This window comes from Daktulosphaira vitifoliae, unplaced genomic scaffold (genome assembly GCF_025091365.1).
Source record: "Daktulosphaira vitifoliae isolate Bord-2020 unplaced genomic scaffold, ASM2509136v1 Scaffold_2, whole genome shotgun sequence".
NCBI lineage: Eukaryota > Metazoa > Arthropoda > Insecta > Hemiptera > Phylloxeridae > Daktulosphaira > Daktulosphaira vitifoliae.
In genome coordinates this window covers 11,821,848-11,849,269 of record NW_026099573.1, presented here as the reverse complement: position 1 = coordinate 11,849,269, position 27,422 = coordinate 11,821,848, and the positions used below count along the sequence as shown (strand labels likewise).

Here is a 27,422-nt window from a genome sequence, read left to right as displayed (position 1 = left end):
TCTAATTGACGCTAAACAAGAATTGTTTATTCTAATGAGAAAAATATGCTTGATTTGGGTACATTGTCCGCAGTTTCAACAATATGAGTATATTGTTGTTTTCATAAAACAAATCTGCAATTTAATAATGATAGAAGTAATATAAATTAATTAAAGGTACTACACAGTACCGTAACTTGGTAAATGTATAAAAATTATTCTTACTATTTTTAGTCGTCAAAATATTTAGAACCAACTGCTTTATTTCAAGGAGAACTAACAGAAAATTTACCAAGAATAGATGAAATTTTAGAAATCTTCACCAATTTTAAGTAAAAAAATATATATAACAAATAAATATAAACAATAAATATTTTTAAATCATTACATAAAAAAATTTTATAGAAATCACTTTGAAATAATAAAAACGGAGTACCTACATGAAAAATTTTCGGATTTAGCAAATAAATCACCAAATTTAAAAATTAAACCACGTTTTTGGAATTTTCACAGAAAAGATATATTTGACTATTTTGATGCATATGAAAAACGTTTAAAAGACATAAAAGTAGATTAGTTTAATTGAAAAATACATTGTTTTACAATTAAATTTAATGTTGTTTTATTTTTTACTTAAATTAAAAATGATAAATTTATTGCTTTTTACTTCATTATAATTTTTATACACTATAAGATACTACCATTTGATACAGAGTATATGATAATAAAAATTTTACATTTAATCTTATAGAACATCATTAATTCTCTTTTGGACTATCAAAAGTTAGAAAAAGTAGAAGTAGGTGGACTCATTGGTCGATGGTACAGTAATAAAGTAGAGGAGCTTTTTTCCCGTTTCTCAAGATTTTTAGAAAAACTAGGAACTATATCTTACGACCCGCTAGATATGTTTAACGACGCAAACAATGTTTCGTTTATGGAAGATTATAATGCATACTTAGAAATGACAGATGATTTTGATAAACGACTCACAACTATTTGCAAAGCTTGTTTTGAATATTCTGATGATTTAATGTCACTCCACAAGGTACATAAAGTTTAATAATTTTAATTATGACTATAATTAAATTATTAAAAATTGATTTTTAAATAGTTTATTATGGTATTTGGCTCAACTTTGTTAGATCGACCAATCATTTCAAAAGTAGTATCTAGTTATTATCAAAAAGTTTTAGATTTACTTGATCAAGAATTGGCTGAACAAAAAGTATTAATAGTTCAAAAAAGCATTTTCAAAAATTTATTGATTTTATTATTTGAATTATTTTAAATTAAGCGAATATTTGATCGACAACTGGGAATTGTAAAAAATACTAGTGAGTCTTTAGATTATCCTGAGCTCCTTTATATGCCAGAAGAAACAGATACATTCTATCCACCAGTTGCTAGACAAGTAATGTGGGGTAATACGTTAAAATGTCGCCTTACGGAAGACTTAAAGTCCATTCGAGCACTAAAATTACCGTGAGTGAAAAGAATTTTATATATGAAAATATAGCAATAATTTATCTCTGTATAAACTCTGACAAATTATAAAAAATGTTTACATATAAATTATAATTATATTTAAACTCTATAACTATTACCTAAATTAATTCCAAACAAAGTCATATTATTTAAACTTCCGCAATATAATGACTAAAATATATAAGATCTAATAACTCTTTAGTACATTATTATTTATCAAAAATTAATGTTTACCATTTCAAAATATTTATAAAAATGATTTTTTATTTATTAATCATAAATCGACAAGTCGTGAGAGCACACGAAAAAATTATGAAAAGTTACATATTTATTTTTGCGTTAACACCGAAAAATTTATAAGCGCAATTAAAATTGAATAAATTTTCAAATTAAAAAAAATTGGTTTAGCTTAAATAATATACAATAAATCTGTTTATAATTAATATATTTTCTTAGATATTCATTTAAATCCAAAAAAAATCGGATCCTTTTCATTTCATACAACTTAACCCATCAACGCCGAGAATTATTTTTTTTCAAACTTTCAATTTTTTTTACTAAAAACAGATTAATATACAACACAAAAATAAAAAAAAATTATTTTTAAATTTTTTGAAAATACGATTTCTGAGATATTGAGTGTCACCATATGGGTACACTCTGCTTTTACCTATTAAATTATTCGCGCGATAAAAATAGCAATACGAATGTCACCATATGGGGACGCCAGGCGTTGATGGGTTAAGTCAAAAAATCTTTACATTACTCATAATTTAGGTTATTATTTCTATTTTAAGATACAAGATTTAATTTTATTAATTTTAGAAGTTTAATATACTATAATCACTTTTACTCAACAATATTACTTTTTGTCTGAATAAACGCATGAATAATCCATTCTTATTTTACTCAATAATACAAAATCATAAATGTCAATAAATACAAAATGTATTTAATTAAAAAAGGCTTAAGACATACAACATATCAACATTTTTTTCTTTACAATATATGATAATGTTCTGAAAAACCTGAATGTATTAAACTTTATTAATTACTACCCATAAAAGTATTAAAAAATTAAATAAATAATTTTTTTTATTACAAGTCTTTGGATAATTATTAATCAACCAGCTATTAGAGCTAAAAGTCAGTCAAATTTCAATAAATGTCGATTTCGACAATATAGCATTGTTTTGCAACACTAAAATGTATTAAATTGAAGTTTATTTTATTTACTATAATTTAGTATATATAAAAAGAAAGACCTCCTAATGTTTTGTTCCATATCTGTACTTGAATAATTAAGACAAAAGTCATGTAACTTTTGGTTGATATAAACTATATTTAGCTTCGAGGCAAAGGTTTTTGTCTATCACCACTTTTTCTCAGCTCTCACCGAACCGATATCTATCAAAAGATCACAAATCGTATCTAGTTGAAGACATATCCTTCAATAATCGAAAATTTCCCTCGTTCCCCGTAAATGGGGTAAATTTTCCAAAAATTTATTGTTTTTAAAACCAACTCCTACTTAACAATTCATAAATATATTCATTAATATATTATATTTATAAATAAATAACACTATAAAATTTTAATATGCTAATACTACAGATTTTTATTTCTATTAAAGAATTATGAAAACACAAAAAGCAGCTGAAATTATGTTAAAAATTAACGAAATGTGTGAAAAAACAAAAAATTATTTAAAACCTATATTTATTGAATGGAAAAAAAATACGCCTAGACTGATCCAAGAAAACATTAAAAAACCATTATTTATTGTGAATGAAGATAAAACAATTGGTTTAAATTTTGCAAAAGAAGTAATTTATTTTATTTAAATTAATTTCAATTTTTATTTTATTATAATTACGTTTATATAAGCTCGATTCCGCTATCAAAGTAACTCGATACTTGATTCTTGGCATTTATTACAATAAAGATCCCGTATTATACATTACCATTGATGATCTACCAAATGAAGCGATGGAACTTTATAAACGTGAAAAAAATTTAATTAACTATAAGAGAGATATAAATGACATTGTTATGTGGTTAGTATATCATTATTTGTATCAATAATTAACTTGTCCTAATAGACTTTATATATTTAAATGCTTTATCATATTAAGGTATAATACATTAAGAACAAAGACACATAACACGGAATATGAACTCGTACAAAAAGAAATTGAAAAAATTGATTTTCTTATCAATAATGCTCAAAAAAATATAAACTGGTCTTCGGAAGGTTACTACAATCTTCATATATATTTTTAATAGTAAATACGAACTAAAAACTAATAAATATTGTAGAACCAGTTCAATTTGATGAAGAAATAGGTGATGAAGAAATGTTGGAGGAAGAAATACCCATAATTTCTTCAATACAACATACAATTGCGATTATTCATAGTCTTACTGAAAATTTATATGATAGAATGATGAAAATCCAAAATAATTATAAGGAAGTTGTAAATTTGTCCAATCAATGGAATAATCAACCACTTTATATTCGTGACAAAAATACAATGTTAATAGAGTTTGATAAGAGAATAATTGATGCAAAAACAACTAGACACAAAGAATTAATAGAATGTAGTAAAAAAATTAAAAAACTACTGAAAGAAGATCTCTTACTATTCAATAATATACCAATAATTGATCCGAATGCAATGAAACCTATAGTATTTGGAGAAGAAGGTGAAGAAGATGCTAACATCGTAGCACTAAATTTAGAAATGATTGACAATACTCAAGCTAGTAGTGATAAATCTGAAGAAAATGATAATCAAGAATCCACTTTAGAAGAATCCATTATTAATAACGAAGCAGAAAGCTTAGAAGAAGAATTGGAACATGAAGAAATGCAAGAGGAAGAAAAGCGTCAAATTTCAATATATTTAAATAAATCCATTAGCAATGAAGTAGAAAATGAACTATCATCTAATGAAGATGTAGAAGAAATAGAAAGTTTAGAAAATTATATTGACACTCAAATAAGATTACTTTTATCCGATGAAAACATAAAACAAATGTGGGAAGAGTATAAGAAGTATGTTGATAAAGCAGTACTTGAAGGAATACAGAAATCTGTTTTATGCAGGTAAATAAAGCACCATTATAGTGCTTGTGTTTCAAAATATAATTAAAGATAAAATTCATTTTTGGAAATAATGAATATAAAATAGTCTACAACGATTTCAGTTTGAATTACATAAGAACAGAAATAAATTTAATAAAAGGATCACATCCAATGTTTATGATTATATATATATTAAATTCAAATGGTCCAAAATTTTCACCGAGTTTGGAAGTTATTTCTGATGAAATATTATTTTTAGATAAAATTAATTTGCTCCTTGGAGATATTGTTGAATTAGGTAGTTTTATAGAAAGAGTCTCTAATGATAATACACCATACAATGTAAGTCTTCATAAATATTACATATTATATAAGTAATATAAAATATAAGTAATCCATAAATATACATTCATCTATACAACATCATTTAAATAAATATTTTAATTTTAAGATTGAAATAAGAAATATTGAAGCTGTAAAAATGATATCTGATGAAATCATAGAAAAAGTTAAAAATACTACGAAAAAAGTAATGAATAAGAAAATTATATTAAATACGACAGTATATTAAGTTTGATATAATTTAATATAGTTTTATAGTTAGAAACTATCAGGGTCGTCCATGAAAAAATTATTGACAACACTTAAAGCCATAGAGATATTTCCCCATAACCCATGGTCTAGAAAGGCGCATTTCATACCCTCCCTCAGAAATATTACAACCAGATTTTTTACTAAAAATATTACTTTTAGAAAGATTAGCAATCAAAAGAGAAACAATAAAATTTATTATACATTTCTATTTGAATTTAAAAATATCGTCTAACCCTCCCCAAAATAAAATTTTATACAGATGCCTATTACAGCCTATTATCAATTAATACACCTATAACACAACACTCCCTTACTAGAATATTAATAAGTGAATAATTAATATTATTAGTTAGTATAAACAAGCCTAGAAATAAACAGATAATAAATTTACTCTCCAACTCACAAACTGTTTAATATTTAGTAGTAAAAATTATTTGTATTAGTTTTAGCTTCGATGCAAAGCTGAGAAGGTATTAATTTTATCATGATGTTTTTGTGTGTGTCTGTTGCCACTTTTTCTCAGTTCTCATTGGACCGATTTAAACTTTAGATATTTTCCTTTTATTTTATATCATTTTTTTTTTAAATCTAACACTTAACTTGCTCACAGGGGCGGATTTAAAATAGTAACTTTTTTACAAAAATTAACTTTTGAAATTGTTGGAAATACTGTGTCCTTTAAACATATGTCAAATTAAATCTTATGTCATATACTATGACTAATTGAAAAAAAAAATTTGCCCGACGACTTATCTTCTATGTGCAAATAGTTGCCGTAGTTAACATGTTATTTTTGTGTTAAAATATTTGGTTTCGCTTTTATATTTTCAAGTTTAAATTGCTATAACTTTTAGAAAAATGTATGTATAAACGCAATTTTTTTTTCTAAATACATTATATATATCTCGTTCATTTAACATACTTTTTATTTAAATTTGACTATTTCCCTTTATACAAAGGGTGTTAAAAATTTGAAACATACGTATAAAAAGTAGAATTTTTTCAACTTAACTTTGAAAAATGTTCCGGAAATACTGCTTCCTTTAAATATATGTCAAATTAATGCTTATAATAGATACTATAAGTTCAAAAAAAAAATTGGTCCCGAAACCTTTTCATCTATAGGAAAATGGCCATCGAATTTAACGAAAAATGTAATTTTTATGTAAAAATCACTGTTTAAAATGAAATATTTTAATACTGTCATAACTTTTTGAGAAATGAACGAATTAAAATTATTTTTTTTCATATTGAAACATTAGATATTTTTCTTTCATTTGATATAATTTTTTTGAAAATTTGATTCTAAACCTGCCCTCAGGGGGAATTCAAAAAAACAATTTTTACACACAATTAAAACTTTTTCAATGTAATTTTTGAAAATGTTCCAGAAATATTGACACTTTAATTTAATCTTAAATTAAAGCTTATATTATATACTTTACTTTGAAAAAAAAAATTAGAATTGTAGATTTTCTTCTTGGAGAAAATGGCTTCCGTATTCAAAAACATGCTATTTTTGTGTGTAAAATTCTGTGGTTTGTATTTTTTTTAAAAATATCTTACAAGGGGAATACATTGACTTTCATTAATATTATATAATTTAGATGACATAGAATAAAGTTCATAAGACATAAGAAGTTAAACTTATTTAAATTTTATTGCTTCTTTAAAGTCAACAAAGTAACCTTAGAATTTGAATTAACTTAAATTGCCAAATGCATTAATCGACGAAGAGTTGCCGAATCGGTAACACTAGTGTATTTCACTGTTAAGATACCAGATTCGAATGCGCCTGTGGCAATTCATATTTTGCATTTTTTTTAAGTTAGAAAAAATTTAAATATGGTAAAGGTTTTGTTTACGTGTTATAACTCTAAATTTAAAAACTATTTAATTGAAAAAGAAACACCACTAAACTTATTCATTTTCATTTTATTAAATTCACAATAGTATTTAGACCATTCTCCATTCAATAGTAAAATAATAATAAAAGATTCCTGTTTAACTTTCAATAGATATCCCTAAAATCGACCCTTATAATTTTTTTTTTATTTAAAACTAACATGATATTTACTCTGAAACATAAAAACAAATAAAATTTTAATCTGTACATTTTTATATGACGATAAAACAGAAGGTAATATTCGTAATAAATTACACTTATAATTAAATTTAAACAACTTTCTTTATAATTTTTAATTTTTTTAATATGTTATCTCAATTTTATTATAGGCTCTTACTTATATAACACAATATCAAGAATATTCACCGTTGTGGTCAATTAATCAACAAATAGCATTGTCTCTATTCGTAACTTATGGAAGAGATCTTTCTCCCGATGAAATTGAAATGATAGATGAAATCGATTCAGAAGGAAACCCTATACTTCAATCATCATCGCCAAAACTTATCGATTATAAAAACAAAGTAATTAAAAATTTCAATGTTATAAATTTTAATGTAATAAATTTTATAACTAAAACTAAAAATCACAACCAGATTGATTCTTATGACTGTTTATTACAAAATATCGACAAAATAGAAGACTCCATAATATTTAACAATTGGTTTATGGTAAACCTACAACCATTTAAAATCAATCTTTTAAAATTGATTGTCAGTTGGTCAGATTTATTTAAAAATTATTTAGTTGACAAGGTTGTTAATAGGTACTAAAAAAATTACAAATTAAGTTAGACATCATATAAATTTATTTTGTAAAATAATAATTGAACATTTGTTACCACTAGTTTGCGAGCGTTAAGAGATTTTACTCGAGAAACTGATACAGGTTTATTAAAACCGTTAGAAGAAGGAGATTATGAAGGTCTAGTTGCTATCATGGGCCATTTATTTAAAGTTCGTGAACGTCAAATGAACTATGACTATATGTTTGAACCATTACAGGAAATTTTGGATTTACTTAAAACATACGAAGTTGAAATGCCCGAAGATGTATATATTTTGATGCAGGTAATTCACATCAAATGAAAAGTTATAAAATTAATTTTCTTAATATATTTTGTGTGAAATTTGTAGGAGTTACCAGGAAAGTGGATGACTACAAAAAAAAATGCATTGAACGTAAAATCACAAGTGGTTCCTCTAATCCAAACCGAAGGTTCCATTATTGGTAGACGAATTATACTATTAGGAGTAAGAGAAACAATTTTCAAAAATAATTTTTTATTGGGATCTCAATTCAAGTATAAAAATTAATAATTAGTAAAAATAATTTATAATTATTTATTACATCAAATCTAAATTGTTACAGGTGGGATTGCAAACGTCCATACATAGAAGTAGATAAAGCAGCCAAAAATTTAAATGAATTAGAAGACTTGCACGAAAAACTACTCTCACAAGCCATTTTATTTGAAATTCCTCAACCAGAACCAAATATTTTAGTACCAACAAAAAAAAGCTTGAAGCTAATAAAACAACTATGGGATTTTGTGAGTGTTGTAAAAAGCTGGATCGAATCCTGGCAAGATACTTTGTGGAAAGATGTTGACACTGAAATTATGGATATTGAATTGAAACGATTTGCTAAAGAACTAAAAGGTTTTAAATAACAACATTTTTAGAATTAATTATAAAGAAAATTAATTTTTTAAGGAATGGATAAGGAAATAAGAGAATGGGAAGTTTATATTCGAATCGAAAATATGGTTAAAAATATGATGACATCTTTAAGAGCACTTATTGAGCTACAAAATCCAGCTATGAAAGATCGTCACTGGAATGAACTAATGGAAGTCACAAATGTAAATTTTTTTAATATTTTACATTAAAAAATACTAGTACATACAAGCACAAACATTATTTCACTTAATACTATTTCACTTTTTATATAGTTTTCTAAAAACTATTCTAAATTATTAGGTGCAATTCACTATAGAAAACTCAACTACATTAAACGATTTAGTTAAACTTAATTTACATCAATGTGAAGAAGATGTAAAAATAATAGTTGATAAATCAGTAAAAGAAATGAGCATGGAAAAATCTTTAAAAGAATTTGCTGAAACTTGGAATAACATGGAATTTGAGTATACGCCTCATTCAAAGACTAAATATTTCTTACTTAAAGTAAGGGAAGAACTCATTGAGATTTTAGAAGATAATCAAGTTCAGTTGCAAAATATGATGAGCTCTAAATTTGTTGGGCATTTTTATGACGATGTTTTGACATGGCAAAAAAAATTAAACACTGCAGACCAAATAATAAATTTATGGTTAGAAGTTCAAAGAATTTGGGCATACTTAGAATCTATTTTTATTGGATCTGATGATATAAGAACACAACTTCCTGATGATACAAGAAGATTTGAAATACTTGACAGGGATTTTAAAGTAATTAATAAAGAACTTTTAATGTCTATTAAAATATTGATTTACAATCTTAATTGTATATTTGGTATGATAGAATCTGTTAGCTGATATAAAAACTACACCAAATGTAATAAAAGCTACAAGTAAATTAGGGTTATTCGAGAAACTTTCCAATATTCAATTAGAATTAGGAAAATGCGAAAAAGTACTAACACAATATTTAGAAACAAAACGCTTAGCATATCCAAGATTTTATTTCTTATCACAAGCAGATCTTCTTGACATTTTATCCAATGGAAATAATCCTGAAGCAGTTTGCAAGTTAGCTTAAAATAAAATAATGATTTTATTGATTTATTAAAAACAACTCTTTTTCTTAGACATTTAACAAAATTATACGACTCAATAGGACAATTAAAATTCGGCAAAGAAAAAGTCGCAAATGGAATGTTTGCTAAAGATGGTGAATATGTAGAATTTAATGGACAACTTGATTGCTCTGGACAAGTAAAAATATATTTGAACATATACAAATATGGTCTAGAAATTATATATTTTTTAAAATCATTATTCAAGGATGACTTGTCTATTTATCAGTTAATTATTTCAGTTTAAAATTCGATAATATATTTATTATTATTAAATAATTTATTATTATATTTAGTATTCTAAATTAAAAAACCGTTAAAATTTGCAATTAAAATTTTGAATATTAGAATTAAAAAATTAAATATATAAATTTTTATATTATTGTACCAAATAAAAATACCTGATAGATTAAATTCAACATTAAAAAATGATAAGACTATATAAATAATCAGTATTTTGTTTTTTAATAGCATTAAAACTATTGCCCAATAGTTCTTTTTTTTAACATCCTTATAAAATTAGTGAGAAATTTTATTTTGTATTATCAATTATAAATATTGTGTATATTACTATCAGAAAATTTCATAAAGTAAAATAATAATTTGATAAAAATTATATTTTAAAATTTAAACATGCTACACATAGTTATTAATAATAATTACTAAAATGTAAAAATTAAACATATTAATATAATTCAGGTAGAAAAATGGTTAAACCGTTTAACTGATATAATGCGATCAACAGGCCGATATTATTTTAACAAAGGGGTAAGAAGTTATGATGAAAAACCAAGAAGGTTGTGGATATTTGACTATCCTGCCCAAACTGCTCTGTGTGGTATTCAAATATGGTGGACAACTGAAACGAATGAAGCATTTGCTCGATTAGAACTGGGGCATGAAAATGCTTTGAAGGAATTTAACAAAAAACAAGTAGTTTATTCAATAAGTTAGTCAAAATGTTAAACTATCTGTTGTTAAAATCATTATACTCCTAGATAATTCAATTAAATGAACTTATTGATTTATTATTGGATGACTTGACAGCTGGAGATCGACAAAAAGTTAATACAATCTGCACAATTGATGTTCACTGTCGAGATGTTGTAGCAAAGATGATTTCAATGAGAACTGAAAATAGCGCTGCATTTCAGTGGCAATCGCAACTTAGGCATAGGTACAAAGACTTATAAGCATTGTTAAATCGATTTAAATCCGATTTATTATTAACGATAATCTATTAGGTGGGACTTAAAAGAAGCAGATTGTTTTGCTAATATTTGTGATGCCCAATTTCGATATTCATATGAATATTTAGGAAATACTCCAAGATTAGTAGTAACACCCCTAACTGATAGATGTTACATAACATTAACGCAGGTGATTTTATACTTGAATGTATTTAATTATAGTTTAATATTCTTAATATTTTTAATTAATTTTACTTAATTTAAACTTTGTTTAAAATTTTATATTTTTCTTTTAGTCACTTCATTTAATTATGGGTGGTGCTCCTGCAGGTCCAGCTGGTACTGGTAAAACGGAAACCACAAAAGATTTAGGTAAAGCTATTGGAATGATGGTTTACGTATTTAACTGTTCGGAGCAAATGGATTATACAGTATGTAGAATATGCTATATTATATAAAATTCATTAAAATTCATGAAAAATTTTTAGTCATGTGGTAACATATATAAAGGTCTCGCCCAAACGGGCGCTTGGGGATGTTTTGACGAATTCAATCGAATTTCCATTGAAGTACTTTCTGTTGTTGCAACTCAAGTAAAATCTGTGTTGGATTCGATCAAAGCCAAGAGAAGTACTTGTATTTTGCTAGGTGATACTGTAAATCTAGTAACAACAGTAGGAATGTTTATTACAATGAATCCTGGTTATGCGGGACGTGCAGAACTTCCAGAAAATCTTAAGGCTTTATTTAGGTAAATTACTATATTGTTACTTATTTATATATAAATTATCCCCAAATAGAAATTTATTTTCTAATAAATATATGGCGATTATGACTAATAGCTATTTTTAAAAATTAAATGTTACCAGACCTTGCGCTATGGTTGTACCTGATTTTGAATTAATTTGTGAAATTAATCTTATTGCTGAAGGCTTTCAAAGCGCTCGATTACTAGCTAGAAAATTTATTACATTATATTCACTATGCAAAGAACTCTTATCAAAACAAGATCATTATGATTGGGGACTTAGAGCTATTAAATCATTATTGGTAGTTGCAGGTTCATTAAAAGTAAAATGCATTATGATTAATTTTAAATATATATATTTAATATAAATAGTACATTTTAATGTTTTTAATGATTTTTAGAGAGCCGATAGACTTAGACCTGAAGATCAAGTATTAATGCGGGCTCTTAGGGATTTTAATACTCCAAAAATTGTAACCGATGACGTGCCTATATTTATGGGACTCATAGGTGATTTATTCCCAGCCTTAGATGTACCACGAAAACGAAATTTAGAGTTTGAGAAACAAATTCGTCAAGCTACCATCGATCTAAAACTACAGCCTGAAGATAGCTTCATTTTGAAAGTATTGCTATAAATATATAAAAAAATTTTAATGTTAAATATACTTAAAACACTTCGTTAATAAAGGTGATTCAATTGGTTGAACTGTTGGAAGTTAGGCATTCAGTATTCATTATTGGTAACGCCGGCACTGGTAAATCAGAAGTTTGGAAAACATTATACAAAACATATAGTAATTTAAATTACAAACCGTACTACAATGATATAGAACCAAAAGCAGTAACTAATGACGAATTATTTGGAGTAATTAGTCCTACTACCAGAGAATGGGTTGATGGTAAAATTTAAGTGATTTTAAAATAGACGTATATGCAAATGTTTTAATTATTTCTCTAGGTCTTTTTTCATGCTTAATCAGAGAACAAGCACAAATGTCTGGGAATGGATCAAAATGGATGGTTATGGATGGTGACATAGATCCTATGTGGATAGAGTCACTCAATACTGTTATGGACGATAATAAAGCACGTTATACGTTTAATTTATTTTATTTTTTTTAATTTTATCTAATTTATAAATTAATTTATGACTAGGTATTAACATTAGCCAGTAATGAACGTATTGCTTTAACACGATCCATGCGTCTCATATTTGAAATATCAAATTTAAGATCAGCTACTCCTGCTACAGTATCTCGAGCAGGAATTCTTTATATAAATCCAGCAGATTTAGGATGGAATCCATATGTTGCAAGTTGGATTGATACTAGAACCAGTACAACTGAAAAAGCAGCACTTGTAGTTTTATTTGATAAATACGTACCTGTGTGCTTGGAGGCACTGAAGTCTAAATTTAAAATTATAACACCTATACCTGAAATAACACATATTCAAATGTTATGTACATTACTAGAATGCCTTTTAACACCTACTAACGTACCACCTGAAACAACCCGTGATATATATGAAACATACTTTGTATTTGCGTGTATTTGGGCATTTGGATCAGCAGCATTTCAAGATCAGGTATACATATTGTTCTGTGTGTAACAATAACGTCACTAATTGACTAAAAATTATATAGTAAAAAAACACACCCTAATAATATCCCTGTAAACGAGTGAGTTAATTTTCATATTGTTAATATAAAACTTAAAAGATTTATGTTAACGATACGATAAATTTATCTGTTTTTAATGAAATAGCTAAGTAATGAATGAAACAAATTTTTTTTATGAAAATTTACGAATTAAACTACATTCAAAACAACATAATAAAAATTTAGATGGTTGTTACATAATAAAATTAATACATTTAAATTTTCTTAATAAGTGTTAATTTCACAGTAACTTAATTTTCTTATAGCTAAAACATTATTTGGAAACTTAATAAGTTACTAGTAATATAATATTTTTACAATGACTTAATTATTATAATTTACATGATTTTTTATTTATTAATCCTTTATGAAGAGTATCATTGTGTGTTCATAGCTTATTGATTGGAGAAACGAGTTTACAAAATGGTGGACATCTGAATTTAAAACTATTAAACTCCCTTCAGTTGGTCAAGTTTTTAATTATTTTATTGATCCAGAAACAAAACAATTTAGACCATGGTCAGAACTTATGATATCTTTTGATTTAGACGCTGACGTACCTCTTCAAGTAATTCTTTTTATAACAAGGTCTTCAAATCAATGGAAATGAATTTCCCTCAATTTTTATTTTGTAAAACTATATATTTTTCTAATAAATAAATATCCAATCCCTTTAGGTTAGAAAATTGTGTTAGTATACATGTATAAATATATTTTTTAAATAATTGGAATGCATTATTTGTTTAGCAAACTTTAGTTAGTACTAGTGAAACAACCAGAATACGATATTTCCTTGATCTTTTGATTGACAAACGCAAACCAATCATGCTTGTTGGTTCCGCTGGTACTGGAAAATCGGTCATAGTTAATGAAAAACTTAAATCCCTTCCTACTGATCAATATGCAGTAACAAATGTTTCGCTTAATTTCTACACAACATCAGGTAAATATAGATTAAAATTTAGATATGCATAATAAAAAAAAATGCTATTTAAAATAAAAATCAAAAAATGTTCTGTTTTGTTTATTAATATACCACTATGTATATTAAGGTTAACCATTAGGTTTTAACTTACATTATTTTTGATCCAGCGAATACTTTGCATTCCTTAATTTTAAAATCATTTTTGCAGTTTGAGACTGCGTTAATAGCATGTTTATTATTATTTGTTCCTAATAAAAATTATTTTTTCGAAATTTCAAAATGACCATTTTTTAATTCTATTCTTATCGAAAATTCTAACTAATCGATAATAAATTTTTATAAGAAAGTGCTTAAATAGCTATTTTAAAAATTAAAAAAAAAATGAAACAAATTATTTTTATTTATTTTCTTATAAGAGGCAAATAATAATTAATATGCTTTCAATGTAGTGCCGAACTGTAAAAAAATATTAAATTAATAACTTATAACTAATATAATTATTATTTATAACTTTTTATAACGATGTTTTCATCCGATTTACTACTTTTTAAAGAAGTGACTTATTAAAATTTTCTCTGTATCATTCGTACATGTACTAAATGAAAAATAATTTCTTATAGAAATGTTACAAATGATTTTGGAGAAACCTTTAGAAAAAAAAGCTGGAAGAAATTATGGTCCACCAGGCGGCAAAACATTGATTTATTTTATAGATGATATTAACATGCCTGAGGTAACTATAACACTAAACATGTTCATTAATTCATTTCTTCATTTCTATAAACTAGTTCTAAAAAACCATCTTTATTTTTAGAAAAATGGTGTCTAAATTATATTTTTTTACTTAAAAAATATAAAGTAAAATAAAAACTTTAGTTTTTACCTAAGTCTTAAAAACATTTCACCCTCCTAATGCCTCTCTAAATTGAATCAACTTTAGTTTTTTTATGACCATATTTAAATTTGACTAGTATATGTATTGAAAAATTACATAATTGAGAAAATATTGATCTATCTTGACAATAACATTTGATAGAGTATTGCGAAAATTACTACCATATTTAAGTATAGAGTAAGAGTGAAGCGCGTAGTTTAACTATTTTAAAAATAAGAAATTTCTCAGCTACATTTCTCTTTCCACACAGATATATTATTATTGATAACTTCTGAAATAATGATTAAATATGTATGTTGTCATTTAAAAAATAAAGTGACATCTCTATAAATTATATTGTATTGTAAAATATAATCGATAACTAACAAATTGAAAAATATTTGTAACTTGAAAAAATCAAAATATTTATTTTCAATATTATATTTTTATTGAGTAAGTTATGATAAACCCATCACCCTGAATATACAGGAGGATTCCTTAACTACGTGTCACGAAATATCTTTGAAAATATTAGAGCTAATCATTATTTTATTTTTCAAACAATAATGCATTTTTGTTAAGCTACTTTATACGAAAAATGAATTTTCTGCTACTAAACCCTAATTTTGTATTAATTCCCGATTTTTAGATAGTAATCTTAATTTTTATTAAATCATTATATTTATTAAATTTCCAAAAAAAATTTTTTTTATTTAATTTTCAACAAGATACAGCTACAGATCACAATACTTGTTTTTAAAAATATGACAATATTATCATATATACCGAAAAACACCACCGGTTATATATCCGGTAAACTGTAAATGTATTTCATTGCATTGCTCAGAAGTGGTACTGCTATTGATTTATTGTGTTCTTGCATTGTATAAGTAAGCGTTTATTATTTATTAATAAGAGACTCATTAAAAATCAAATAAGATTAAAAAAATTTGTTTTTTAATTGAATATACCTGATGGTAAAAAAAAAGTTGTTATTTGAAAATCAAAGGTTGATGATAATTTAGGTATAAGGGTTGGTAATAGAAAATTAAATTTTACTCAAACAGATGCCAAAAAAAAAAAAAAAATATATTATTGCAAACAAACAATGAGTATCTCTTATATTTTCAAAAATATTTCGTGAGGAGCATATAAGGAATCACTCTGTAAATCAATTATCATAGGTATGAAACTTACATATATATAATTTAACAATACTTTATACTTATCAAGGTTGATCTTTATGGAACTGTGCAACCACATACTCTTATTCGACAACATATGGATTACAAACATTGGTATGACAGAACGAAGCTTACCTTAAAAGACATAAATAATGTTTTGTTCACATCGAGCATGAATCCAACTGCAGGAAGTTTTACGATAGATTCAAGATTACAAAGACATTTTTATGTATTCGCTTTAGGGTACGTAAACAAACTTTTACTTTTTAAAAATAAAATTAATTAAATTCTATGTCAATTTAGTTTCCCATCTCATGATGCTCTATTTACAATTTACAACTCAATTTTCTCACAACATTTATCAAATCCTGCACATAAATTTAACCAATCAATAATTAAATTGTCAGCACAAGTTGTACAACTTGCTATAAGTTTTCACGAAAAAATTCAAACTGTGTTTTTGCCTACAGCTATAAAATTTCATTACATTTTTAATTTGAGGGATATGAGCAACGTATTTCAGGTAAACTTAACTAAACCAAAAATAACTAAACGTGAATAACTAATTTTTTTGTATAACATAGGGATTAATGTTTGCCACTGGAGAATGTGTGACAACAGCCAGCTCAATGATTCGTCTTTGGTTACATGAAACGAGTCGAATTTACGGTGACAAATTAGTTGATAAAAAAGATCAAGAAACTTTTACAAAAACTATAATAGAACAAATAAAAAAAATATTTAATGTAAGAATTTCTATACATTGAATTTTTTAATAACTATTAAGTAAAACAAATTCTCTAGCGTTTTACCAAAATTTACGAAAAGTAAAAAAAAAAGATTATTATACTAGTCTAATGTATCGAGAACTATTTTTTACATTTCAAAAATGACGATTTGCATAAAACCGTATTGATATTTAACATTTTATTTTTACTCTCCTGCTAAAATTGATATATTTTAACACCAAAATAATAGTGCAATAACTCAAAAAATATTAATGTAAATATAACATTTTACAACTGTAAAATTATAGAGTAAGAGTATTAAATTATTTAATTAGATTATCTCAAAAATAAGTATTTTTAGTTACTATGTTATCATCTTGATAGTGAGATATTAGCTCGCCGAAAGAACCACAGAATTGTATCGAAAATTGTCAACAATTAAAAAACGAGGGTTAATATTAAATAGTATAATTGAATAACATCAACTATATTTATATTTTTATATGCATTTATAAATTCTATCCGTAAAATACTTTTATAGTCAAAAATATTTTATTTTGAATAAAGCGAAAATACTTCCAAAAGATACTTATGATTAAATAAATATTGGTATTTCTAGGATATTCAAGATAGTGAGTATTTGACACATCCATTGTTATATTCTCATTTTGCGGAAGCCATTGGTGATCAAAAATATATGCCTGTACGGTCTTGGACAACGTTACAAAAACTCTTAACTGATGCTATGAATTCCTACAATGAATTAATTGGTGCAATGAATCTTGTACTATTTGAAGATGCAATGTCTCACGTTTGTCGAATAAATCGTATATTAGAATTGCCAAGAGGTAATGCTTTATTGGTTGGAGTTGGCGGAAGTGGAAAACAATCGTTAGCACGTCTTTCGGCATTTATATCATCACTTGAACCATTCCAAGTACAACTTAGAGCATCCTATGGTGTTAATGATCTAAGAGCAGATCTTGCTTCATTATATCTTAAAGCTGGTTTAAAAAACATTGGTATTATGTTCCTAATGACTGATTCCCAAGTAGCGGATGAGCGATTCTTAGTACTCATCAATGATATGTTGGCTAGTGGTCAAATACCTGATTTATTCGCAGATGATGAAATTGATAATATTATACAAACAATTGGACCGGAAGTAAATCTTAAAATCTTTTTTTTTTCTTTTAATTTTATTGTAATTTAAATTTTTTAGGTAAAAGCAGCTGGCTTTCCAGAAACTAAAGAAAATGGGTGGATATTTTTTATTAATAAAGTGCGATCTTTACTTAAAACAGTATTATGTTTTTCACCAGTCGGAAGCACATTAAGGGTACGAGCGAGACGATTTCCTGCACTGGTCAATTGTACGTCTATTAACTGGTTTTATGAATGGCCAAAAGAAGCACTTGAATCTGTATCTTTTAGATTCTTAAGCAACTTAGATGAGCTAACAGTTAAACTGAAAAAACCTGTATCTTTGTTCATGGCACATGTACATAGTTCAGTTAATGATGTATCATTGAGATACTTAGCAAATGATCGTAGATACAATTATACAACACCCAAATCATTTTTGGAACAAATAACGTTATATATGAAGCTATTAGTATCTAAGACAAATGATATTAAATATGGAATATCTAGATTCCAAAATGGAATTAAAAAATTAATAAGCTGTGCGGCACAAGTACGTAAAATAAACTAATAGTAACGATATCAATGAAATTTATTCATGATAATAATTATAAATTATAAATTATGCTTGCTTTTATTATTAGTATCACGTATAAAATTCATTTATATTATCTATAGGTTGACGGATTAAAAGCAGAATTAGATGTTCAGGAAGTAGAATTGGCGAAAAAAAATGCAAAAGCGGAAGAACTCATAAAAATTGTCCAAAAAGAATCAGAAAAAGTGAAAATAGAAAAAGAAAAAGGTATATTATACACTAAAATTACGAAAACTTAAAAATATTATAGATCAAATTTAATTTTTTTTCCAATTATATAAATAAAAAAGAATTAAAACAAAAAAAGATGTATTGCACTAAGGTTTGATTCGAATTTTTTTATCATAACCCATAAAGTGCTAGTTACTCACATGTTTCTTAATTACATAGGCTCGGAGTTTTTTTTTTTTTTATGAAGAAAAAACTAATTGAATCATATATTTACTAATGTGTAATCTTGATTTTATTATTATTGTTAATAAGAGATTTTTATTATTTTTTTAAGAGTATTCACAAAAAATGTCAAAACATTTTTTTCCTAGTATTCAGCATGTTAAAACTATAAATTAGAATTCTTAAGTCAATTTAATGTAAATAGTATGCTTGAGAGAAAAAAATATCCAGAAGATTAAACAAATTAACAAATAGCGACCTTTATAAAATTTATTTTTAAATAAATGTTAAATGATTTATCTTTTTGACATATAAATGGTAATATACAAAGATGACATTGAAAAATTAAACTTCAATCTTTTTAGGTCACTTCAATATATAATATATATTCGACAGTTAAATTATAAATGTAAATATAAATAATAATAAATATTTTAATTTTACTTTAGCTGCGGAAGAAGAATACAAGGTTAAATTAATTGAGGAGGATGTAGCATTAAAACAAAAGATGTGTGCAGAAGATTTAGAAAAGGCAGAACCAGCATTAATTGCAGCTCAAGAAGCTTTAAATGTCTTGACTAAGGTTACTAATAAAACAACAAAATAATAATCATATTTCACCTAAACATATGTTTAAACAACTACTATATTTATAGCAGTATTATTTTTATTATAGGATAGTTTATCTGAATTAAAAAAATTCCCTTCTCCTTCTACACAAGTAATCAACGTTTGTGCTGCAGTATTGGTTTTGTTAACACCAGATACACCAGCAAAAATACCAAAAGATAGAAGTTGGAAAGCTTGCCAAGTATATTGAAAAACTATATATATTTTTTTTAGTTATTTAAAAATCATAACGATCTTACCAAAGGGGAGATTTTCTTTACCATTGTTACTCCGGGATAGGTGGTTAGTCCGTTACTGGAGAGAGGGATGGCGACTCCAATACTGAACTGATTTTTCGACAAATAAATCAACTCGAGGATTGTACTACCGCGTTAACGATTTGACCACACAATATATAATTTTTCAAGAGACTCTTGAAAAACTATATATTTATTTATTAACTTAATGATTGTATTATTATTAATAACAACTTTTTTTAGTTAAAATGTCTTCTAGAATAATAAGATTTAAATTTGAATTTTACAGGCCATGATGGCCACAGCTGACGGATTTTTGAGAGCACTTGTAAATTATAATAAAGAGAAGATGAGGGCTGATGTAGTTAAAGCAATTCAACCTTATATAAATGACCCAGAGTTCGATCCAAATATTATAAGAGGGAAATCACAAGCGGCTGCTGGTAAAAAAAATTAACTGATTACAGTGAAACCTTGTTAATCCGGATCAAATAATGCACAATTATGATTAGATAGTATTTTATTAGAGAGTCAAAACCCATCCAAAACGTCCAATAATCCTTGTAAACGTCCAATAAACACTTAGGAAATATTTGATAATACTCTCCAACACAGCGGAATTACGAAAAAATTCTATCCTGGAAAATTAATCAAACCGGTTCACCTTGTTTCCAAATAAAGTGATGAGCAAAAAAAGAAGTCACCAATGAAAAATACTCAATGCCTATCTGTAGATAATATTAGTTTTTAATAGCTATTGTGAATTGTTTTATTTTGACGGCTGATTTCTCATAGTAGAACAATTTTGTAACTGTTTTCTTTGTTAATATTGTACTGTTGAAATAATATTATTAATTTGATATTATTTAAAAATAGTCAAACGTTCCAGAATATTGTCAAAAATTTAGTTGAAAGACATTTTTTGGTATGCGTAAGTGATCTCTTTTAAATTCTTCTTTACTTAAGGGTTTCATTGTATTTTCAAAGAAGTATACTAGAAGAAAAAAATTATAGAAAAATTGTAATAAAAATTATTATTATTATTATTGTTAAGGAATTTGTTCTTATCACAATTTTTTGTTTTCTATAATTTAAATATTTTAATGAATTAATATAATTATAACTTATGGTGGGTACATGATAATTACCAGTAGTTCAATTATCCAAATATCAGTTTTTATTAAAAGAAACCCAAAAAAATCATTTCTTGGAGTAGTAAGATAGTGAAATAATTATGTGAGATACTAATTCATATCTTATGTTCGATAAATGTAATTATTTCATTTAGTTTTTTCAAGTTAAGGTCTAACTTATTTTTATATAAATATATTTTTAAATAAATATACTTGTAATTTTCATCATTTTTTACTTGAGGGGACTAAATTCCCAAAATTTCCTCATCAAGTAAATTTTCGCATGTTGTAATAAAAAAATATCGTGAGGGAAATTTTGAGTTGGTAGTAATAAAAATGAAACATTATCTCCTTACATCACTGGTCACAGATTAAATATTTCATGTAATTTTCCCGGTATTCCAGTGGCCTAATCAGCTGCTCCTCTTCCTTATAAACCTGTCTCATCATGATTGTATATAATGAAGCTCGCATTAACCAGATTTTACTGTATTTTGTTTTTTTTACTTAAGGTTTATGTGCGTGGGTTATAAATATTATGAAGTTTTATGATGTATGGCAAGTCGTTGAACCAAAAAGAAGAGCTCGAGATCAAGCGACTGAGGAACTAAATGCAGCTAGAAATAAACTCACGGAACTTAGAAATATGATAATAGTAAATTTCTTAAGTGGTTTCATTCACCTTAAAATAGAGCTTACTACTGATATCATATATTTACTTAGGGATTGGAAAGAAAACAAAAAGTTTTAACTGATGAATTTGAAAGTGCCGTAGCTGAAAAGATCAAATGTCAAAATCAAGCAGATGAAACTGCCATGAGAATAGATTTAGCCAACCGATTAGTTAATGGTTTAGCATCTGAGAATGTTCGGTGGAAAGAAAGTGTATCATCGTAAGTTTAATTTAATAGTATTTGTTTGAGTTGAGTGTAATTAATTTAACACTCATGTAGTAAGAATATTTTATCGAATAAAATTCTTAATTTCAGACTACAGAAAAGTTTGCAAACATTGCCTGGGGATATTCTCATAGTTTCAGCATTTGTATCTTACGTTGGATACTTTACAAAAATATACAGACAAGATTTAATGAAAGTTTCATGGTTACCATTTTTCAAGGAAGTTAAAGTAATAAATAACAATTTATGGCTTAAAAATTTTAATTGTCAGTATTAATTGGATATTCGTGTATTAGCCTGAAATACCCGTAACTGATCATTTAGATCCTCTAATTTTGCTCACTGATGATGCCCAAATCGCAGCTTGGAATAATGAAGGGTTACCCAATGATCGAATGTCTTCTGAAAATGCCACTATACTAACAAATTCTGATCGCTGGCCACTCATAGTTGATCCGCAGGTAATTCACAGTACATTAGTTATTAATGAACAAATAAAAATTTATAGTTTTCACATGACGTTATATATTTAGTCACAAGGAATAAAATGGGTGAAAAATAAATACGGAAAAGCTTTAAAAGTTACTAGACTGAGCTTTAAAAACTACTTAAGTATTATTGAAAATTGTGTACGAGATGGGCATGTTCTACTTATTGAAAATATAGGAGAAAACATCGATCCTGTTTTAGACAACGTCATTGGTCGAAATTTAATTAAAAAAGGAAGGTAATATTAATTGTTATTAAATGTAATTACAATTTAATCAAAATACCATATTAACATTATTTTTCTTTAGAGCGGTTAAGATTGGTGAAAAAGAAGTAGATTTCAGCCCTAATTTTAAGCTTATATTACATACAAAACTATCAAACCCTCACTATAAACCAGAATTGCAAGCACAAACAACATTAATTAACTTTACAGTAAATCGTGATCAGCTAGAAGATCAGCTTTTAGCAGAAGTCGTTAAAGTTGAGAGACCAGACTTAGAAAAACTTAGAACAGAGCTAACAAAACAACAAAACGGTTTCAAAATCACTTTAAAACAACTCGAAGACGGTCTATTACAAAGGTTATCATCAGCAGGAGGTGAAATTTTAGGAGATAAAGAACTTGTTTTGAATTTGGAAAAATCAAAGAAAACTGCTACAGAAATTGAAATAAAAGTAGTTGAAGCTAAAACAACTTCTAAAAACATTGACATTGCTCGTGAAGAGTACCGTGTGGCAGCAACTAGGGCTTCCATTCTTTACTTTATAATGAACGATTTGATCAAAATTAATATGATTTATCAGTTTTCGCTTGAAGTAAAATTTTTCATTAAATATTATTTGATTGTATTTTAGAAATATTATATTTTTATCATTTCAGGCTTTCAGTGTTGTTTTTCAAAGAGCTATGCGACACACTGAGAAAGCAAATACACTAAACGAGCGAATTACTAAAATTATAGACAATATTACTTATCAAACATTCATTTATACCAGTAGAAGTTTATTTGAAAGAGATAAATTGATTTTTATAACACAAGTGGCAATTCAAGTAAAAAATTTAAATCAGATTCATTTGTTCAAATATCTAAACTATAATCTATACAATTAAAATTATTCTAGATACAACTCCAAGCTCAAAAAGTAAAACCTACAGAACTAGATTATTTATTAAGAAGGCCTTATATTGTAGGCCTGACCAGTCCATTTGATTTCATATCGTCCAACGTTTGGGGAGCTATAAAGGCACTCGTCATGTCTGACGATGAATTCACGTACGTGATAATAATTATGTTATTATTTACGTTTCATTCCCTAAAATTAAGTATTTTTACACTTTTTTTTTTTATTTTAGAGGTTTAGATAAAGACATTGAAGCGTCTGGCAAACGATGGCAAATTTATATGGAAAGTGAAGCCCCCGAAAAAGAAAAATTGCCACAAGATTGGAAAAACAAAACACCTTTACAAAGACTTTGTATATTAAGATCTATGAGGACTGATCGTATGACGTATGCATCAAAAGCTTATGTGGAAGAAGTTTTAGGAGTTAAATATACTAATTTTAGACCTCCTGAGTTTTCTGAATCATTTAAAGAAACTACATCACGAACGCCAGTATTTTTTATTCTATCGGCAGGAGTTGATCCAACGCGGGTAATTTGTTTTTTGCAATTTAATACATTTATTAATAGAATTATGTTATGTAATTTTTTTACTTTGATTTTAGGATGTCGAAGCAATAGGAAGGAAAAAAGGTTACACAATTGAAAAAAGAAATTTCCTTAATATATCACTTGGGCAGGGTCAAGAAAAAGTAGCTGAAGATGCTATGGATTTATCATCCAAGATGGGTTACTGGGTCATGTTACAAGTATTTTAATGTACACATAAAATATAATATTTTAACTAATTTAAAATAAATGTGTTTAAATAGAATGTACATTTAGTAAAGAAATGGCTACCTATATTAGACAAAAAAATGGAAGCTTCCTTTGAACATCCTCATAAAAATTTTAGACTATTCATAAGCGCTGAACCAGCACCAGCAGCTATGTTTCACATAATACCTCAAGTACTACCTCATTAAAAACTGATTATCTTTTAATTATAAATAATAATATTATACTTTTTATAGTTGAGACTGTTTTAATGAGAGACTTTTCACTCATTATTTCACAGTCATGTACAAATTTGTTAATTTACTATTGTACAACATTGTACAGATTATAAATATTCCGACTCATAATAAATATTTTTGAAAAATAAAAAGTAGTCATAATAATAGTGTAATCATTTTATGTATTTTAATAATAATAATTTTAGGGAGTTCTAGATGGATCAATTAAAATCACTAATGAATCTCCAACAGGAATGATGGCAAATTTGCACAATGCCCTGGATAATTTTAATCAAGAGACACTCGAAATGTGTTCAAAAGAAGGAGAATTTAAAGCAATTTTATTCAGTTTATGTTATTTTCATTCTTGTGTCCTAGAAAGATCGAAATTCGGAGCTCAAGGATGGAATAGATCTTATCCATTCAATGTTGGAGATCTTACAATATCTGTTAATGTACTTTACAACTATTTAGAAGCAAATAACAAAGTACCATGGGAAGATTTAAGGTATTTATTTGGAGAAATCATGTATGGTGGACATATAACCGATGACTGGGATAGGCGGTTATGCAGGAACTATCTTGAAGTTTTTATGAATCCAAATTTGGTACAGTTTAAACAATCTATTTATATAAAACTACTAAACGCCATAAATTTTTTTGAAATAAATTTTATTTCTTGATAAAAGTAATATTAGTTGAAGATAATAAGACATAGCATGTGTTAGACCTATCTAAGCTCGTATAGAGCACCTATCATACTTTTTCTATGTTTTTTTTTTTTTTGTTATATTTTTACATATGGACATAAGATGCATAATACTCCAAAATTAAAATTTGCGCAATACATAAATACTTATAAGTTTTGCAATAAAATAGTTTAAAATGTATGTATCTTTCATGCCAATTTAGAATTCAAATTTTCTTACAGAAATTAATTATAATATGCAGTCTACAAATAATGTTTCTATTCACTCCACTTTTTTCTGCGGGATTATATATACTACAATATTTAAAATACTTCATTTGTTAATTTTTTTAATAAATTAATGAAATTTATTATCTTGTAGTAATTTATTGAAATAACAATTCTGTATAATTTTATAATTTCATGGATCAGCTGGAGGGCGATCTCGCATTTTCTCCTGGTTTTATGGCACCTCCTAACTTGGATTATAAATCTTATCATCAGTATATTGAAGATTTACTACCTCCTGAAAGTCCACTACTGTATGGATTACATCCAAATGCCGAAATAGGTACGCTTACTACAAGATCAGAAAATTTATTTGCTACATTAATGGAAATGCAACCGAGGGATGCTGGTAGTTCTGGTGGAGGTGGAATATCTAGAGATGAAAAAGTTAATATTATTAGTTTTGTTATATTCTAATAACTCTTATCTTCGTATATTTCAATAAATATTTATTTTGCAGGTTAAACAAACGTTGGATGATATTTTGGACAAAGTACCCGAACCATTTAACATATCAGACATGGTAGCGAGAGTAGAAGAACGAACACCATACGTTGTTGTATCTTTCCAAGAGTGTGAACGAATGAACATGTTAATGAACGAGATACGAAGATCGTTAAAAGAACTTAACTTAGGATTAAAGGTATAATAAAAGTTACTAAATAATTATTTTGTAGGGAAAAAAAAGATTTTTACGTCGATATATATTCTGATGTTGGAGATTAACTAACATTTTGTTAATAACTTTCAATTAAATAGGGTGAACTAACAATTACCTCAGTTATGGAAGCATTAGAAGAGTGTTTGTTCATGGACAAAGTTCCACCTAGTTGGGAGAAACGTGCTTATCCATCATTACTATCTCTATCCGCTTGGTATGCAGACTTACTAATCCGGCTTCGTGAACTCGAAAGCTGGGTCAGTGAATTTCAAGTAAGCGAATATAAATAATCAATATAATAAATATTGTGGTTGATACTTAAAAAAATTACATTTTAGTTGCCATCGTCAGTATGGTTAGGTGGATTTTTCAACCCACAGTCTTTTTTGACGGCAATCATGCAAAATACAGCCCGCAAGATGGAATGGCCTTTGGATAAAATGTGCTTACAATGTGATGTTACAAAGAAATTTAAAGAAGAAATTTCGTAAATTCTTATAATTATCATTCATCGACTCATAATTTGTATAATTTTCTATTTTAGGGTGGCACCTCGAGAAGGAGCAATGATAAGTGGATTGATAATGGAAGGAGCTCGATGGGACATTAATATGGGATGCATCGTTGATTCAGTGCTAAAAGAACTATTTCCAATAATGCCTGTAATACACGTCAAAGCCATTATCAAAGACAAACAAGATTTACGAAATATGTATGAATGTCCAGTATACAAAATAAAATTAAGAGGACCAACTTACGTTTGGACATTTAATTTGAAAACACGACAAAAGCCATCTAAATGGGTATTGGCTGGAGTTGCTATTCTTTTAAGTATTTAAATGTGTATTATTTATTTATTAATATTACTTAATTTTTTTAAAAAAATTACTTTATTGTTATACCTAATATGAGTATATCGCATTCTTTCAAATATCTTAAAACTTGGTTAAATAAATATTATACTTTTCAGCTTTTA

At 26.5% G+C, this 27,422-nt stretch overlaps 1 protein-coding gene across 1 annotated transcript; it reads left to right on the top strand.

Annotated features, from left to right (window-relative positions):
- Positions 1-27,422, top strand: LOC126898910 (dynein beta chain, ciliary-like). Its single transcript, XM_050673289.1, has 60 exons — positions 1-136; positions 214-311; positions 385-547; positions 731-1,027; positions 1,094-1,207; positions 1,277-1,464; positions 3,101-3,293; positions 3,355-3,524; positions 3,603-3,721; positions 3,787-4,576; positions 4,678-4,897; positions 5,007-5,084; positions 7,385-7,579; positions 7,652-7,821; positions 7,903-8,125; positions 8,192-8,358; positions 8,427-8,716; positions 8,771-8,919; positions 9,038-9,508; positions 9,582-9,808; positions 9,868-9,994; positions 10,555-10,788; positions 10,854-11,032; positions 11,100-11,235; positions 11,342-11,476; positions 11,534-11,796; positions 11,915-12,116; positions 12,195-12,419; positions 12,485-12,695; positions 12,755-12,882; positions 12,952-13,383; positions 13,851-14,024; positions 14,204-14,399; positions 15,002-15,114; positions 16,489-16,682; positions 16,743-16,962; positions 17,024-17,185; positions 17,787-18,332; positions 18,390-18,863; positions 18,989-19,115; positions 19,751-19,884; positions 19,978-20,112; positions 20,457-20,610; positions 21,813-21,955; positions 22,024-22,193; positions 22,290-22,428; positions 22,496-22,660; positions 22,733-22,926; positions 22,997-23,507; positions 23,572-23,742; positions 23,814-23,965; positions 24,046-24,346; positions 24,420-24,563; positions 24,627-24,764; positions 25,016-25,417; positions 25,930-26,172; positions 26,246-26,428; positions 26,545-26,718; positions 26,785-26,933; positions 26,991-27,422. The coding sequence occupies exons 1-60, from the start codon at positions 35-37 to the stop codon at positions 27,283-27,285; spliced, it is 12,999 nt and encodes a 4,332-aa protein (XP_050529246.1). The 5' UTR covers positions 1-34; the 3' UTR covers positions 27,286-27,422.